Source organism: Haematobia irritans, chromosome 1 (genome assembly GCF_050003625.1).
Source record: "Haematobia irritans isolate KBUSLIRL chromosome 1, ASM5000362v1, whole genome shotgun sequence".
NCBI lineage: Eukaryota > Metazoa > Arthropoda > Insecta > Diptera > Muscidae > Haematobia > Haematobia irritans.
In genome coordinates this window covers 147260572-147279869 of record NC_134397.1, presented here as the reverse complement: position 1 = coordinate 147279869, position 19298 = coordinate 147260572, and the positions used below count along the sequence as shown (strand labels likewise).

Here is a 19298-nt window from a genome sequence, read left to right as displayed (position 1 = left end):
AATTATGAACCCGTATGAACAAATTTTTGTGTGGTCGGGTATCGATTTATCTGGGGGCTATAGACCGATATGGACCAAGTTAGGCATGGTTGTTAGCGGCCATATACTAGCACAATGTGACAAATTTCAACCTAATCGGATGAATTTTGCTCCTCCTAGAGGCTCCGGAGGTCAAATCTGGGGATCGGTTTATATCGGGGCTATATATTATTATGGAGCGATATGACTAATTTTTGCAAGGTTATCAGTGTCCATATACTAACATCAAATACAAAATTTCAACTGAATCGGATGCAATTTTCTCCTCCAAGTTCAAAATCAAATCTGGGGATTGGTTTATATGGGGGCTATATATTATTGTGGAGAGATATGGGCCAATTTTTACATAAAGATCGTATATTACCACCACGTTCCAAATTTCGACCGGATCGGATTAACTTTGCGGAGATCAAATCTAGGACTCAGGAAATCTGGACCGATATGAATAAATCTTTGCATGGTTATTATAGACTATATACTTACACCACGTACCAATTTTCAACCGGATAGGATGAATTTTGCTCCTCCAAGAGGCTTCGAAGATCAACTCGGGAGATAGGTTTATATGGGGGCTATATATAATTATAGACCGATATGGACCAATTTTTGCACAGTTGTTTGAGACCATATACTAACACCATGTCATGATGGCAAATTTTCGATGGGAGAATTGCAAGGGTTGTAACGACACCAAGACAACAAAAATGGGCAAAATAAGAAGAAAACTTATTTGAAACTATTCAAGAGGCTTTGCAGCATATGCTGTATTTTACGGTATAAATTTTTCTTGCTTATTTCTCTTGCTTTTGTGTCGTTAACATTGAAAATTTAATAAACTGGCAAAAAAATTGGGGCATTAGAGGGTTAAAGACCATATACTAACACCACGTACCAAATTTCAACCGGATCGGATGAATTTTGCGCCTATGAAATTTGCTTCTCTAAGAAGCTCCGCAAACCAAATCTGGGGGCCATACGTGAAAGTGATCCGATATGGCCCATTTGCAATACCATCCGACCTACATCAATAACAACTACTTGTGCCAAGTTTCAAGTCGATGGCTTGTTTCGTTCGGAAGTTAGCGTGGTTTCAACAGATGGACGGACGTGGCTAGATCGACTCAGAATTTCACCACGACCCAGAATATATATATACTATATGGGGCCTTAGAGCAATATTTGAGATGAGTTACAAATGGAATAACAATGGTAATATACCCCCATTCTATGGGGGATGGTATAAAAATATTAACTAAAATGTTTTCCTACACGCAGAGAAGGAATATGATCACCTCAACTATGTTTCAAGAGCAAAATGTTATTTTTCGATGGTGACCATGTAACATGTTTATGGCAAAAATGTTCTTTTCTCGCCAAAAATAATATGCTTGCCGAAATCAGACACATAATCTCCGAGAAAATTACATGGTTGCGACAAACATGTTACATGGTCACCATTCAAAAATAACATTTTGCTCTTGAAACATGGTTGAGGTGATCATATTCCTTCTCTGGGTGTAATTCCAACATGATACAATTAAATCGAAGAAACTTTATTAAAAATAATATTTTTTCTGTTGTTTAAGAAAATTTCATATTTTGAAGGAACAAACATGGTTGAGGTGATCATATTCCTTCTCTGGGTGTAATTCCAACATGATACAATTAAATCGAAGAAACTTTATTAAAAATAATATTTTTTCTGTTGTTTAAGAAAATTTCATATTTTGAAGGAACAAATTGTTAAAATGCCTTTAGCACTGTTTAATGTTCAAAACAAACACAATTCCACAAATTTTCATGATCTAAAATAAAGCTAAATCGGATATAAAAAAATTCCTTGACTTTTTTGACGGTACTCAGCACGCTGCTACCAAGAATGTTTTAGGTTAGGTTAGGTGGCAGCCTGATGTATCAGGCTCACTTAGACTATTCAGTCCATTGTGATACCACATTGGTGAACTTCTCTCTTATCACTGAGTGCTGCCGAGTCCGAACGGCGTTCCACATTGCAGTGAAACCACTTAGAGAAGCTTTGAATCCCTCAAAAATGTCACCAGCATTACTGAGGTGGGATAATCAACCGCTGAAAAACTTTTTGGTGCTCGGTCGAAGCAGGAATCGAACCGACAACCTTGTCTTAAAAGATGATTCCTCACCATCTTTAGTTTTGCTTTTTACCCTCTCGGTCTCTCTTTCTAAACACATACATTTTTATGGGCAATTTCAAAATTAATATGTTTGCTTCCACACATATTATATTTAAACAGATGTTATGTCCCAATATAATAGGTTCTAATATGTTAACATATATTATGTGCTAATATTATGCTTGCTTTTGAAAATAATGTGCTCAAAATTTGAGTTGCAAACACATAATTTTTACGCCGAAACATATGAAAAACTGTCCGGATCCGGAATATCCGTATCTCAATCCATTGGACTATTCGCATCCCTTAAAGAGCAATAAAGCAAGGTTATCGATTAGTTTTAAATAGAAAGGACACCAGTATGAAACTCAAGGGGAGAAAGGAGTACTTCATTTTTTGTACCAGCATGGGGATTTCAGCTGGCCTTACTCTTTAAAAGACGACTTTCTATTGCATTTCTATTGCAAAAGTAGATATTTTGTGTTAAACCATTCTTTTGAAATTCAAAAAAAAACTTCAACGTTTGCAATACCCGTTTTCGAAAACATTTTTCTTTATGTGTAGTTTAGTCCCATACAGACCATTATATTTAAATAACCCCCTTAAGAAATCTAGGCCAGGCAGTTTTCCAAGTTGGACATGTATATCCGTGTATTTGTCAATAAGATTCGATTCCTGTCTAGCATAAGTTTCCTCAGACGGAAATCGAAAAGTTTCCAATACAATCATTCAACATTTCGGGATTAATTTACCTTCACTCTTCGTATCGCACAATGGCAATGATGTTTGCCATCCCACTCATTTCCCACCCATTGACTACGTAAATTATTAGCTTGGTGGTGACACCATCACTACGAGTATTTGTGACATGACGACGACTACAACGATTCTTCGTCATAGTAGCATTGTCACTGATAAATGTTATCGATTTTTAACTTTTCGAGACTTATTTCTTGTACTGCTGTTGCCACCATTGTTTCCAATATAGTTTTTCTTATATTTTATGTCACCATGTCGCCAACAGCAAGAAGGAATCATTATTAAGTTTTTTTGTTGGAAAGTTAATGGCTTTGTTGTGATGATGTTGGTATTTTCCCTTATTTTGTTTGGCAGCCTGTCGTATGGCGGGCCAACCCCCGAAAACAAGGGGGTTATCCATAAACCAGCATTTCAAAACAATCCCAGATTTGAGCAACCTGGGAAGCTTGGAAATCTGTTTAAAATTACCCATTGAGACAAACTGTCAATTGAATATGTCATAGACAATAGCCTGTTATGTGAATGGCATACTTTTACAAGGTGCCACACGTGTTTATAACCAAGGTGGCATTTAACCTTTGCTAAACAGGAAGTTTAATAATTTTGGCTTATGGTTTTTGGATTATAGAGACTGATGAAGAAGTAAAGGAATAAAGGGAAAGCAATAAAAAAGGAAGTTTCTCCAAAATCTGAGCCATAAACGAAAGGAACCAAAAATGTACATGTTAAGACTCAGGATGAGTATTAAGGCCACGTGTGTGGGATTTTCTGAAAAAATATTTATGTTGGTTTTGTGGAGTTTTGAAAAACTTTTATACTTTTATTTTTTTTTTTTCAGAACTCAAAGAATTTCGGCTTTAGAAAAATTTATGAAAATTTAAATTAAATTTTAAAGTTTCCATCGTCATTATAAAAATTTTGTCAAAATTTTATTTGTTTTGTTTGTTATTGTTGGCTTCTCTTCAATCGTTATTGTTGTTTTTGATCTCAGATTAAAGCCAAGCATTGACTAAACTACAAGCGTAGCTTAACCAACAGAGGAAAAGTATACTTGTCAAATTTATTTGGGCAAAGCCCTACAGACTGCAAGATGGTTGGATGTACAGCTGTTTCGGAATTACCACATTCCTCATCAGCATCCTCTACTTGCAGCAAAACTATCAACCAATTATCAGAATAAATTCGGGTAATTCACTCAACCCAAAGTGAACTGCACTTGAACCTTCCGAAAATAGGTTTGATAGTCGGCTACTGCCTAAACAAATTTGCAAGCATATCTCTTTTCCTTTGCCAAACTCAAATCATCGATTTGAATGTAGTTGGCTGGGTTTGATTTTGAGCGTGCTTCCTCTATCTTCATTCGTTTTGTTTGTTATTGTTGGCTTCTCTTCAATCGTTATTGTTGTTTTTGATCTCAGATTAAAGCCATGCATTGACTAAACTACAAGCGTAGCTTAACCAACAGAGGAAAAGTATACTTGTCAAATTTATTTGGGCAAAGTCCTACAGACTGCAAGATGGTTGGATGTACAGCTGTTTCGAATTACCACATTCCTCATCAGCATCCTCTACTTGCAGCAAAATTTGACAAGCATACTTTTCCTCTGTTGGTTAAGCTACACTTGCAGTTTAGTCAATGCATGGCTTTAAGCTGAGATCAAAAACAACAATAACGATTGAAGAGAAGCCAACAATAACAAACAAAACGAATGAAGATAGAGGAAGCACGCTCAAAAACAAACCCAGCCAACTACATTCAAATCGATGATTTGAGTTTGACAAAGGAAAAGAGATATGCTTGCAAATTTGTTTAGGCAGTAGCCGACTATTGAACCTATTTTCGGAAAGTTCAAGTGCAGTTCACTTTGGGTTGAGTGAATTACCCGAATTTATTCTGATAATTGGTTGATAGTTTTGCTGCAAGTAGAGGATGCTGACGAGGAATGTGGTAATTCCGAAACAGCTGTACATCCAACCATCTTGCAGTCTGTAGGGCTTTGCCCAAATAAATTTGACAAGCATACTTTTCCTCTGTTGGTTAAGCTACACTTGTAGTTTAGTCAAGCTGAGATCAAAAACAACAATAAAATTTTATTTCTATAGAAAATTTTCTTTCTACACAAAATTTTGTCAAAATTTTGTTTCTATAGAAAATTTTGTCAAAATTTTATTTCTATAGAAAATTTTGTCAAAAATTTTATTTATATAGAAAATTTTGTCAAAGTTTTATTTTTATAGAAGACTTTTTAAAAATTTTATTTCTATAGAAAATTTTGCCACCATTTTATTTCTATAGAAAATTTTGTCACAATTTTATTTCTATAGAAAATTTTGTAAAAATTTTATTTCTATAGTAAATGTTGTCAAAATTTTATTTCTATAGAAAATTTTGTAAACAATTTATTATTGGGAGCCACCGCGGTGCAATGGTTTGCATGCCCGCCTTTCATACACAAGGTTGTGGGTTCGATTCCAGCTTCGACCGAACACCAAAAAGTTTTTCAGCGGTTGATTATCCCACCTCAATAATGCCGGCATAAGTGTAGGAAGGCCTCTGGAGAGGGGGCTTAGACCCCCCAGAAAAAATTTAGCCCCCCCAGAATTTGAAAACCTATTTACGATTTTACATTTTTATAAAAAATAAAGAAGTATATACAACCGCACAAAGTTCCGCTAAAGACTTTCATGCACAATCGAATTACTTGGGTTGTGGTAGCAGTTGCCGATGGCAATGTTTGAAGTCTGATATTTATGAAATAGAGCTGTGATTGAACTTATGGTTTAGTTGAATAACTAACAACCTGTTTCTGTATGTCGAACGAGTTCAATCGATCGACTGAAATGCATAGAAGCAGCTGTTTTTTGGTTATAAATTCAGCTGTTTGTTTCCATTTTAGTCGATCCACAGAGCTCATTCGACATACATAAACAGGCTGTAAAGCTCCTCTATTATATTGTTTAGTCTGGTTTAGTCATCTTAATTAAAAAATAGTAATTGGTATCTTAATCTTATCTTAATAATGCTGCAAAAAAGCGTCGCCAAAAAAGAAGTGAAAATGTTATTTTTGGGTCCGGAAGTGGTGCAAAATTGGCGGAGAAGCGATGAATGTAATAGGAACTCGTCATAGAACGAATGTCCTATGCCAGCCGTTGCAATAAATGATCCATATCGTTGTGTGATATTTTCCCAAATAAATAATTTTTATTTATTCGGTTTTTATTTGATTTTTGGTCGAACTTTTGTTAGAATTATATAAATATTTATAAAGACCTCGAGCTTCAAGAAACATTAATTTATAATAATTTTTATATTTTTTTATGATTTTTGATGAATTCTAACGCTTGTTTGAATATTTTCAAAAATTATCGATTTTTCTATAATGGATTTAGCATTTTTGAAATTTGAATAATTTTTACCATTTTATTTATTCTTACTCTTTTTTAAACTATTTGAAAAAAGAAAACAAAAATTACGCATTAAAATATGAAAAAACTGAAGTAAAAAACTTCCTGTGTTGTTAATACAATTAACTTCTTGGTGAGGTCATTTTTGGAAGTGCTTTTAAAGTTGTACCTTTAAAACAAATTCAAATTTTTTTGCTGGGAAAAGTGTGGAACTACTTTTAGTTGCTTTATTATATATTATTTTGATGTCTATTTTTGTATTCTTTTTTATGAAATAAAACAATAATTGAACCTATAAGTTCAGTCTATAAATTTTTAGCTAGGGAGGCTATAGCCCCCCCTAGGAAAATTGTCTAGCTACGCTAATGAATGCCGGTGACATTTCTGAGTGTTTCAAAGCTTCTCTAAGTGGTTTCACTGCAATGTGGAACGCCGTTCGGATTCGGCTATAGAAAGAAGGTCCCTTGTCATTGAACTTAACATGGAATCGGGCAGCACTCAGTGATAAGAGAGAAGTTCACCACTGTGGACTGAATAGTATGATATGCCTGATACATCGGGCTTATATAGAAAATTTTGTCAAAATTTTATTTTTCTACAAATTTTGTCAACATTTCTATAGAAAATATTTCCCCATGTTCTGATATTCGGAATCGCGAATATCAAGAATTTATTTCTCTTATAATGAAAAGATCGAGATATTTTCAGACATCAATCCAATTTTAATTTGAACTTTTCATAACATAAAAGAGATCTTTAACAGGTTGGCGGATAAGTCCCCGGTCTGACACATAGATGGCGTCGCTAGTATTAAATGCATATTATTTTCATATAGTACCAACCTTCAAATGATTCGTGTCAAAATTTGACGTCTGTAAGTCAATTAGTTTGTGAGATAGATCATCTTTTGTGAAGCAACTTTTGTTAATGTGAAAAAATGGAAAAAAAGGAATTTCGTGTTTTGATAAAATACTGTTTTCTGAAGGGAAAAAGTACGGTGGAAGCAAAAACTTGGCTTGATAATGAGTTTCCGGACTCTACCCCAGGGAAATCAACAATAACGGATTGGTATGCAAAATTCAAGCGTGGTGAAATAAGCACGGTGAACGCAGTGGACGCCCGAAAGAGGTGGTTACCGACGAAAACATCAAAAAAATCCACAAAATGATTTTGAATGACCGTAAAATTAAGTTGATCGAAATAGCAGAGGCCTTAAAGATGTCAAAGGAACGGGTTGGTCATATCATTCATCAATATTTGGATATGCGGAAGCTCTGTGCAAAATGGGTGCCGCGTTTGAAGGTCGAAATCGCGGCAAAACGGCCCCATATGAAGAAGGAAAAAGTGTTGTTCCACCAAGACAACGCACCGTGCCACAAGTCATTGAGAACGATGGCAAAAATTCATGAATTGGGCTTCGAATGGCTTCCCCACCCACCGAATTCCCCAGATCTGGCCCCCAGCGACTTTTTCTTATTCTCAGATCTCAAAAGGATGCACGCAGGGAAAAAAATTTTCTACAATGAAGAGGTGATCGCCGAAACTGAGGCCTATTTTGAGGCAAAACCGAAGGAGTACTACCAAAATGGTATCAAAAAATTGGAAGGTCGTTATAATCGTTGTATCGCTCTTGAAGGGAACTATGTTGAACAATAAAATCGAATTTTGACAAAAAAATGTGTTTTTATTTGTTAGACCGTGGACTTATCATCCAACCTGTTATGGTTAAGTTTTATGTTACTGCATTTTGGGGTTAAGAATATATCGCCAAACGAAAATTATGCGATACCGAATATCGGAACATGGACGATTTTCAAAATTTTATTTATAATTTTTTTTTTCAAAATGTTATTACTATAGAAAATTTTGTGAAAATTTTATTTCCATAGAAAATTTTGTCAAAGTTTTATTTCTATTGAAAATTTTGTCAACTTATTATTTCTACACGGACGAAATGCGTTTATGTTAATGCGTTTTAGGGTTAAGAATATATCGCCAAACGAAAATTATGCGATACCGAATATCGGAACATGGACGATTTTCAAAATTTTATTTATATTTTTTTTTTTTCAAAATGTTATTACTATAGAAAATTTTGTGAAAATTTTATTTCCATAGAAAATGTTGTCAACGTTTTATTTCTATAGAAAATTTTGTCAACTTATTATTTTACACGGACGAAAAAGACCAATTGACGCCTTAAAAATATATACATACAAAGAAAATTTCTCCAAGTGTCCATGTTTAAGATATTTCACTGTAAATATGTTTTCCTTACGTATATATTTCCTCACATTCGAATTTATGTCACCTTGCCTCTTATGAGTCATCCATTTAGTTGGCAGTTGTTTTGAAATCATCTTTGATTATTCGTAAACAACCAAGACAATGGAGCTTAATTGGCCCATTTGAGAAACTTGTCCTTTTTTGGGGGGGTAAAAAAGAGAATTGAACGAAGGTTCTGACAATATGTGTTGTGTTAAAACTCTCTTAGCTTTGCTTAGCTAGACATCTCATACCCACCTCAACTATGCTTTAGTTTCTCGTATGCTTCTCCATATAAAAATTCTCTTGTCATGAACAAACAACTGAGACACCAACTTTCTGATACATCACATGATATGTGTTTCTGCTTCATTTCCTTCCTCTTATTCTTCCCATGCTTCTTCTTATTTCTATCCCGGTTACTTGTATTGTATTGCCTCCGTTTTGAAAAAATGCAAAGAAGTAGTAAATCCGATTTATTGTCTACATTTATACCCCCTATTGAATGATTATAGTTTAGTTTACACTCTCTGATTCCCTTTGGTTGCATATCAAATATGTTTTCGGGAGATGAGAAGATAGTCTGTGTGCATTCAATTTACTCACAAATATTGTGTCGTCATAAGTGTGGGTGATAAAACTGTTGTCGGAGGCATTGCAATGGTATTCTCGGAGTTAAAAGCAAAAACAAACAAAAGGCAATCGTATAGTGGCATAGCAATCGAAAGAGATTAATTAGAAAATCCATTAGAGTTACACTCACTAGGGAAATATTTTCATGTTGTTTTTGGTCAAATAATCCTATAATCGTGGAGGCGTTTTACCTCTTTCAACATTTTCGTTTCTTTGCTTTGTAAAGCTTCTCCAATTACATGGAGAGTGTAGGAGCTTTTCGGATAAAAGGCAATGTAATTTATTATCTTTTCTTTCGAAGGAAGCCGTTGAAAACCTTTTAGAATTCCACCCGTAGTAAGCTTGAATGTGGGCGTGTAGTAAGTATGTGTTATTTACGTTGGAGTTCAGTGTTACCCTATTGTTGTAATATTTTAGCAAAGTACTTCATTAATTTCGGCTGTTGAATTTTCTACCTTTGATAAACCGATGACTTCGGTAGTTCTACAGAAATAGATTTTTTTCCAAATGGCGCATATTGAAAATATTGTAAATTTTACATTAAATGTATGGCAGAATGTTCAGAACGAACAATCCTTATGCATTGCTAATTCACTATTTTTGGTCAACTTTGTCGAAATTTTTGAAGAGTAAAGGTTTGACATAACATTTGGAAAATAAAATAAACGTCAACTGACCTCCGAGTGCATGTGATTTGACACCGTTGGGATTCTTCCTTTAGTGAAGGAATGAGAATTGCTTCCTCTAGGGGCTCTCAAATTGTTAAATCGATCTGTATATAAACAAGCCAGAAGGATACGCTGGACATGCGCAGAGTCAAAAACCCTTGTGTAGAATTTTGTAGAAAGATAATAGCAAACACTTAAGTTCAAAACCAATCCTTGAAGTGTTCGTTTGTGTTTTTATTCGCTTGTAGTTGCGTTAACACCATTACTCGAATGGGAACAAGGAGAAAACTCAGGAAAACTTTACTTCTAGTTTCGTACAATATAGATGACCAGTGCGCGTTCCACACCCTCAAGAAGTTAAGTGGAGAGACCGGTCTATACTAGGTTTATATAGAATTACAAAATCGCGACGATCGGATAAAAATTGTGGTGTCTAGAGGTCCAAGAATTCAAAACGGGCGACCGGTCTATATGGGAGCCACACCAAAATATAGACCGTGGGAGCCACACCAAAATATAGACCATCTTCGGTACGCCTCTTTGTGGATCTTAAGAATTTCTAAATTGTCAATTTCTAGCAAATCGCATGAAAATTGCGTATATAGGTTCTCAAGATCCAAAATCGGGGGATTGGTTTTTACTGGAGCTATATCAAAGCATGGACCGGTATATACCTTATTTGTTGTGGACCTAAAGTACCAAAAATCAAATCAGGAGATCGGTCTATATGGGGGCTAAACCAAAACGTGGACCGATACACATCATATTCACCACAATCCTTTGTGGACCTAAAATAAATTAACATTTTGGATTTCAGACAAATCGGATGAAAATTGGGGTGTCTATACGGTCAATAAGTCAAATCGGGAAATCGACCTATATGAGGATTATACCAAAACGTGGACCGATATACACCATGTTCGGCACGCCACTAAAATATCGCAAGATTTCCAATTTCAGGCAAATTGCTTGAAAATGAGGTGTATAGGTACTCAAGACCGGTGGGATCGGTGGGATCGGTTTATATGGGAGCTATATCAAAACCTGGGCCGATATAGCCCATCTTCGAACTTGGCCTGCGTGCAGACAAAAGACGAATGTGTGCCAAATTTCAGGACGATAGCGTCTTTATTAAAGGCTGTAACGTGATTACAACAGACAGACAGACAGACAGACATGCTTATATCGTCTTGCAATTTCTCCCTGATCAAGAATATATATATACTTCATATAGTCGAAAACGCAAACTTATTTTACCCCCTTCACGATTCCATGGTGGTGGGTATAAAGATGGACGGATAATTATGTGTATCCACACACTGTTTTGAAATTCGTATATCAGCTATTTCCGTTACCTTCAATTGGAGGGTATTTCCTTTTTATGCAAAAATATTATACTATGCGATGAAATCTTACTTAATTATTTATATATTGAAACATGTTATAAATGGCATTTTGTTACCTATGATTTAATCGAGTTAAAGAAATATTATTGAGCATAGTTAATTTCGTATTTTGAAAAACAGGGAGATAACATTTTTAAAAATTTCCTTAGCGACATACAAAGTTCAAGACAGACGTAATTTAGGCACACCTGGCTAATTTTTAAAAATTATTAAGAACTGGGTGGTTGTATGTCTTGCGAGAATGGATGATACTTGGACTAAAGCCATTGATGTTCGAAAAAGTTAAAGAGCTCACCGATACACAAAAAAGTTAGAAACAGCCAAAGAGTTCATCCACTTGCTTGAAAGTGGCCAGTTACCTAACTCAAAAGTGGCTATAGTTAGAGTCCTCCAGCATTTAAATGGTAAACAATATAAAAACAAGTATATACGGCCGTAAGTTCGGCCAGGCCGAAGCTTATGTACCCTCCATATGGATTGCGTAGAAACTTCTACTGAAGACTGTCATCCACAATCGAATTACTTGGGTTGCGGTAACACTTGCCGATGGCAAGGTATCTTAAAACTTCCTAAGACCGTAATATATACCACATAGTCCATACGTGGTATATATTAAACTAAAAAAGGCCGATTAAATACGTATATAAATAAGTTTAAAGTTTCTATAGAAATAAAATTTTGACAACATTTTCTATAGAAGTAAAATTTGGAAAAAAATTTCTATAGAAATAAAATTTGGATAAAATTTTCTATAGAAATAAAATTCTGACAAAATTTTCTTTAGAAATAAAATTTTGACAAAATGTTGTATAGAAATAACATTTTTGACAAAATTTGACAATATTTTCTATAGAAATAACATTTTGACAATGTTTTCTATAAAAATAAAATTTTGAAAGATTATTTTTAGCTCGCGTGGCAACCATGATTATGAACCGATAAGGACCAATTTTTGTGTGATTGGGGATCGCCTAGATATAACTATAGACCGATATGGACCAATTTTGGCATGGTTATTAGCGGCCTTATACTAACACCACGTTGCAAATTTCAACCGGATCGGATGAATTTTGCTCCTCTAAAAGGCTCCGGAGATCAAATCTGGGGAACGGTTTATATGGGGGCTATATATAATTATGGACCGATATGGACCAATTCTTGCGTGTTTGTTGGAGACCACATTCTAACACCACGTTCCAAATTTCAACCGGATCGGATGAATTTTGTTTTTCCAAGAGGCTCTTGAGGACAAATCTGGGGATCGATTCATATGGGGGCTATATATAATTATGGACCGATATGGACCAATTCTTGCATGGTTTTTAGAGACCATATACTAACACCACGTACCCAATTTCAACCGGATCGGATGAATTTTGCTCCTCAAAGAGGCTCCGGTGGTCAAATCTGGGGATCGGCTTATATGGGGGCTATATATAATTATGGACTGATATGGACCAATTTTGGCATGGTTGTTAGAGACCATATACTGACACCATGTACCAAATTTCAGCCGGATCGGATGAAGTTTGCTTCTCTTAGGGGCCTCGCAAGCCAAATCGGGGGATCGGTTTATATGGGGGCTATATATAATTATGGACCGATGTGGACCAATTTTTGCATGGTTGTTAGAGACCATATACTAACACCATGTACCAAATTTCAGCCGGATCGCATGAAATTTGCTTCTCTTAGGGGCCTCGCAAGCCAAATCGGGGGATCGGTTTATATGGGGGCTATATATAATTATGGACCGATGTGGACCAATTTTTGCATGGTTGTTAGAGACCATATACTAACACCATGTACCAAATTTCAGCCGGATCGGATGAAATTTGCTTCTCTTAGAGGCCTCGCAAGCCAAATTTTGGGGTCCGTTTATATGGGGGCTATACGTAAAAGTGGACCGATATGGCCCATTTGCAATACCATCCGACCTACATCAATAACAACTACTTGTGCCAAGTTTCAAGTCGATAGCTTGTTTCGTTCGGAAGTTAGCGTGATTTCAACAGACGGACGGACATGCTCAGATCGACTCAGAATTTCACCACGACCCAGAATATATATACTTTATGGGGTCTTAGAGCAATATTTCGATGTGTTACAAACGGAATGACAAAGTTAATATACCCCCCATCCTATGGTGGTGGGTATAAAAACGGACATGTTCCGAAAAGTGAAAGTCTTGCTCGTGAGGTGACAACTAGAACTCAATCACTGCCGTAACGGCCGATGGTTGCTACCCGATCGTCTTTATTGAATGGGCGTCAATATATATACCGAATATTATGGGTAAAATGTACTAAAGCCGGTGTTGAAGCCCTGAGCAGACAAAAAAGGAAGACCTTCGGTTCATTTCCACCGCGCAATAATAAAACTACCGCAGCCGTTTGAAGTTTAAAAAATAGTAAAAACATACAACGGCTTACACCCAGAGAAGAAATATTATCACCCAAAACATTTTTCAAGAGCAAAATGTTATTTTTAGAATGGTAACCATGTAACATGTTTTCGATCGTCGATTTAAATTTAGCATAAATAAACCATGATCATAGTAAATATAACCCAGCAAAAAAATTGAATGTCCAAGTGTAAAAACATTTCCAAAAATGTTCTCACAAAGATTTTTCTATTTTAACTATACAGGAAATTCTTTTAATTCAATTTTTTATCGCTCTTTTTCTCTGATTTTTTAATGAGTAACTTTAACTCTTGTTAAAAATACAAAAAAAAAGCAGAGTAAGAATTAATATAATAAGTACAATTTATTAAAAGGTTGTCAACAAAAATTAATCCACTCAAGTAAAATTGCGAATATTTGAAAACATTTGAAGTCAAACGTTTCAGACAAGCGGTACAATGCATTAAAAATAATAAAATAAATAAACTTATAAAAAAATTTTATTTCGCAATATTTCACAAAATTTTTTAATTCCCATCCAAAACACTGAATTCGGATCAGAACTTAAGAAATGATGCAAATTCAGCCCAACGGCCATTGAAATGGTGGACATTCGCCCTATGACAAGCCCCTGCTAAATTCATCGCTTCTGAAAAAATTTCAATGTTGTTCTAAAGGCCCAACTTTAAAAACGCTTCCAAATTGTCCTGCCAAACATTTTTTTATTTTAACTATACAGGAAATTCTTTAATTCAAATTTTTATCGCTCTTTTTCTCTGATTTTTTAATGAGTAACTTTAACTCTTTTGTTAAAAATACAAAAAAAAAAACAGAGTAAGAATTAATACATTAAGTATAATTTATTAAAAGTTTGTCGACAAAAATGCATCCATTCAAGAAAAATTGCGAATATTTGAAAACATTTGATGTCAAAAGTTTCAGACAAGCGGTACAATGCATTAAAAATAATAAAATAAATAAACTTATAAAAAAATTTTATTTCGCAAAATTCCACAAAATGTTTTAACTCTCATCCAAAACACTGAATTCGGATCAGAACTTAAGAAATGATGCAAATTCAGCACAACGGCCATTGAAATGGTGGACATTCGCCCTATGACAAGCCCCTGCTAAATTCATCGCTTCTGCGCCAATTTTTCACCACTTCCGGCTGCAAAAAGAACATTTTCATTACTTTTTTGGCTACGAATTGTTTGCTGGGATGTTATATATTCACCGTAAAATAAACCCAATTATATTATGCCACCCTTCAGATTTGATAATGCTTCTTCTCTGGTTGTAATAACAAATTTTATTTGTAGTTCCATTCGTATTAATGGAAAAAAATCATTTTTGAAATGTTGCTTATATGGCAACACTACCTGCTACTCTTTCGTGCAGTGATAAAAAACCGTTAGACACTGATTTGTTTGGTGGAAATGGGTTGCAGATTAGGGGAAATATTGTCGCCATCATGTTTGTGATGGTAATAATTGTAAAATTGGTGCATGGTGAATGAATTTTGCCCCCTCTGCTCGTTTATGTTTATTTTACTGTCTGGTTAAAAACTTACCTCATCGATAAATTCAAAATCACCGCCATTTTCGCCAATATACTTTTTAGGTTTCTTTGCTTCAGCGCCTGGTGCCAATGATGATGACATCAATAAAACCAGACCAATAATGGTCATTAGCCACACTAAACACTTCATAATTATAGCAAGGGTTTGTTGTTCTTATAGCTTCAAATAACACACGGAGATATGAGACAATCGCTATTTTTCTCGAATGTTAACTACGGATCTGGAACAATCGGGCTTATTAGAATTTTCGTCAAACAAGGTAATAAATCTTAATTTAATAGGCAAATTATTTTTATTTAACAAATGTCGTGGAAAACACCCGATGTTTTCCACAAAAACAACACACAACGCGTTTTACCGGCTCGAACAAGTTCGGAGAAGATAGAGGAAATAACTAGGAATAAAAAACAATTTGGTTCTCGTTTTGTTGTTGATGTAATTTTTTCCCAAAAGGAATTTAATTACAATTGTCTACAAGCAACGACACTGACACTCATACGCAGACATTGTGACTTTTGTTGAATTTTCTTTGATTCTACAATCGTTCGTATGAACAAGCATACACACACGCACACACACTGAATGAGACACATTCATACATACACTGAAACTCAGGCCTAGTTAAGGCATCCAACTTCAGTCTTATTTACAACTCATTCACTCAACCTTTTCATTTTGACAATGCTCTCAATTCTTCCACACTGTATCTCTCACGCTCTCAGACACAATCACCCCACACACACACAATTAAATTCTTTGCATTTATTTTGGCACACTTTACTCCCCCCAAATATGACCCCCTCACTCTTCTATGCGCATGTACAAATAGTGGTAACGGTATTTGCTGAGTTTTGAGTTTATTCCTTGTATTCGTCTTCTCTTCTTCTTTGTATGCTTTAATATTTATATTATTTATGTTGTATTTGATTGTTTTTCTTGGTCTCTTTCTTGATTTGCTTGTTTAGTAGTATTTGTGAAATTTATTTAATTAGATCACAAATATTTGGTAATCTTTGTTTTGTTTAGACTTAATTTCACTTAGCACTTTTGTTTAAATTCGTGAAATGTTATTGTTGTTGTTATCCTCTGTTTTTCGTTTCTCTTTCTTTTTAAATCACTCTATTTATTTTGTTGTGTACTTCTTCTTATATTTATTTGCACACAGTATTTTTGTTTGTGGTACTGCAATTTCAGTTAGAATTTGTTTGCATTCCAGGTTTGGCTATTTTACCTTCGAACACGACCACGTCTAAACGTCTACTGATTTGTTCTTCTATGGGAATTTTCACTTTTAGCTGTGGTATCTTCTTCACCATGACTTCACAAGGAATGAAAGTCACTCTCCTCAGTTATTGCTGTTTCTATACTCTCTTTAGTATGGTGAATTTAATGTTTGCTATATTTGGGGCTTATTCAAACTGCTATTGGCTTGTAAAATACAGTACTTCGAAATAGAAAGAGGAAGACATTTTAGTTAAACTTAGTACAGTCGAAGCTCTGTTTAACGAATATCCCATTTAGCGAAAATCCAATTTAACGAACGTCCAAATCCCTAACATTGAGTATTCTAAATAACGAACGGTTGAACAAAATTTACGTTCGATTTAACGATAACGCTTTTAATCATAAGAAAATTGACAACTAAAAACCAGCAATATTTCACGATTGTGAGAGTGGCTTAAGTCCTTTGGAAATGTCCACAAAGTACGGCATTCCCAAGATATTTAGATTTCATCAAATGTTTGGAAACACAAATTCAATGGCCGGATAACTAGGTAAAATTAGGTTAGATAGAGAGACAGGTTCGCTACGTAAAATGGATATACCCCAGAACCGGTACAGGACTACTCCCTGATGTGAATGGACCAGTCCCAGACCTGGTCGAAACGTATGGACGGGACCGATCATTTTAACACGGGTTTGTCATTGACGGTGCACATTTACACTGTAGGACACGGCTTGAACTCATTCCAAAGGACATGACCTAGGAGAACTTAGTAGGGCTAGACAGGTTCTCATTAACCAGTCTGGGACAAACCCTTATTTTGCGCATCCCAATTGCACAGGGAAGGAAAAAATTTGGAATATGCTGAGATCCAATAAGATTTTAAAATCAATAGAGAATATAAATCAATAAATTATATGCAAATCTAAAACCTGTGACAAACTGGAGCACTGGTACTAGTCCTGTGATAGGTGGTAATATGAACCAAATTTTCGTAGGATCGCCAGTTGGGCAGATGGTGAATTTTTCTCTTATTAATGAGTGCTACGCGATTGTATATTTATCTCAATGACAAAGAACCTCCTTCTTATAGCTGAAGAGAAACTGCGAAATGCACAGGAATATCAGCATAATTACATAGAGAGATAAATTACCGCTGAAAAACTTTCTTGGTGTTCGGCCGAAACTGTAATCTAGCGTTGAGAGTACATCTATGCCGACAGGAGCAGCCGAGTAATAGTGTAATAGTTATGCCTGGTCCATCTTGAAACTGGGGACTGGAAACAAATTAGGGAATTCGTCTAAGAAGGTATTTTCATGGGTGTATACAGGCTCTCCTGAGACAGCGAATCTTGTATCCTCTTTTCAACCTAACCTAACCTAGATATGTATATCAAGCTCATCAGTTTTTAAGGATTATTTAAAGTAATATTTTTTTTAAATGCCTCTGTAGTTTAATGTTGCCACATGCTTCTGAATTTTTACTCATCTGGTAAAAAAAACTACGATTTTCAATAAAAATTAACATTTAATATTCCCGTTCGATTTAACGAATATTTCTAAATAACGAAAGGGCCTGACAATATATCGTTCGTTAAACCGAGTTTCAATGTTGCCACATGCTTTTGAATTTTTACTCATCCGGTAAAAAAAACTACGATTTTCAATAAAAATTAACATTTAATATTCCCGTTCGATTTAACGAATATTTCTAAATAACGAAAGGGCCTGACAATATATCGTTCGTTAAACCGAGCTTCAACTGTATTAATATGTGTGTGCGTTACGTATATTTTGACGTATTAGTAAACGAGAAAACGGAAGCATATATGATTACGGAAGATTTTTATACCCTACACCACTACTGTGGTATAGGGTATAATAAGTTTGTGCATTTGTATGTAACGCCAAGAAGGAAAAGTCTGAGACCCATTGTTTAGTATACCGATCGTCTTAGAATTAAATTCTGAGTCGATTTAACGATATCCGTCCGTCTGTCTGTCTGTTCATGTATTTTTGTGCGCAAATGCAGGTCGCAGTTTAAGTCCGATCGTCCTCAAATTTGGCATAGGGTCGTTTTTTGGGACAAAGACAATCGCTATTGATTTTGGAAAAAATCGGTTCAGATTTAGATATATCTGCCATACATATTTATCCCCGATCTGGTCATAATTGGCGTGTTTATCAACCGATGTTCTTCAAATTCAGTACATCCAAATATTTTATGAGTCTCGAGAAACTTGCAAAATATCAGCCAAATCGGTTGAGATTTAGATATACCTCCCATATATATCTTTCGTCCGATTTAGACTCATATTACCACAGAGGCCAAAGTTTACTACCGGTGTTCGTGAAATTTTGCATAGAGAGTAGAATTGACATTCTACCAATTCTTGGTAAATTTCATTGAAATCGGTTCAGATTTAGATATAGCTCCATATATATCTTTCGTCCGATTTGCACTTATATGGCCTCAACAACTAGAGTTTTGCCGTGAATTGGTTAAAATTTTTCACAAGAAGTACGTTTAATATTATCGGTAAGTGTACCAAATTTGGTTGAAATCGGTTCAGATTTAGATATAGCTCCCATATATATCTTTCGTCCGATTTGCACTTATATGACCTCAAAAGCCACAGTTTTGCCGTGATTTGGTTCAAATTTTGCACAAGGAGTATGTTTAATAGTATCGATAAGTGTACAAAATTTGATTGAAATCGGTTCTGATTTAGATATAGCTCCCATATATATCTTTCGCCCGA

At 35.1% G+C, this 19298-nt stretch overlaps 1 protein-coding gene across 4 annotated transcripts in view; it reads right to left on the bottom strand.

The window, feature by feature from the left end:
• Cow (Proteoglycan Cow) overlaps positions 1 to 16672 on the bottom strand; it is a 503428-nt gene extending 486756 nt beyond the window's left edge. For 2 of the 4 annotated variants that reach the window (XM_075291879.1, XM_075291882.1), the window contains exons 1-2: positions 16543 to 16672; positions 15303 to 15531 (exon numbers count right to left, since the gene is read on the bottom strand). In XM_075291879.1, the coding sequence (XP_075147994.1) occupies positions 15303 to 15440 (138 nt within the window). In that variant the 5' untranslated portion in view covers positions 15441 to 15531; positions 16543 to 16672. Of the gene's footprint in view, positions 1 to 15302; positions 15639 to 16450; positions 16474 to 16542 lie in introns of those variants that run through there. The other 2 variants (XM_075291881.1, XM_075291880.1) reach the window with 2 other exon arrangements.
• Between the last annotated feature and the right edge of the window lie 2626 nt (positions 16673 to 19298).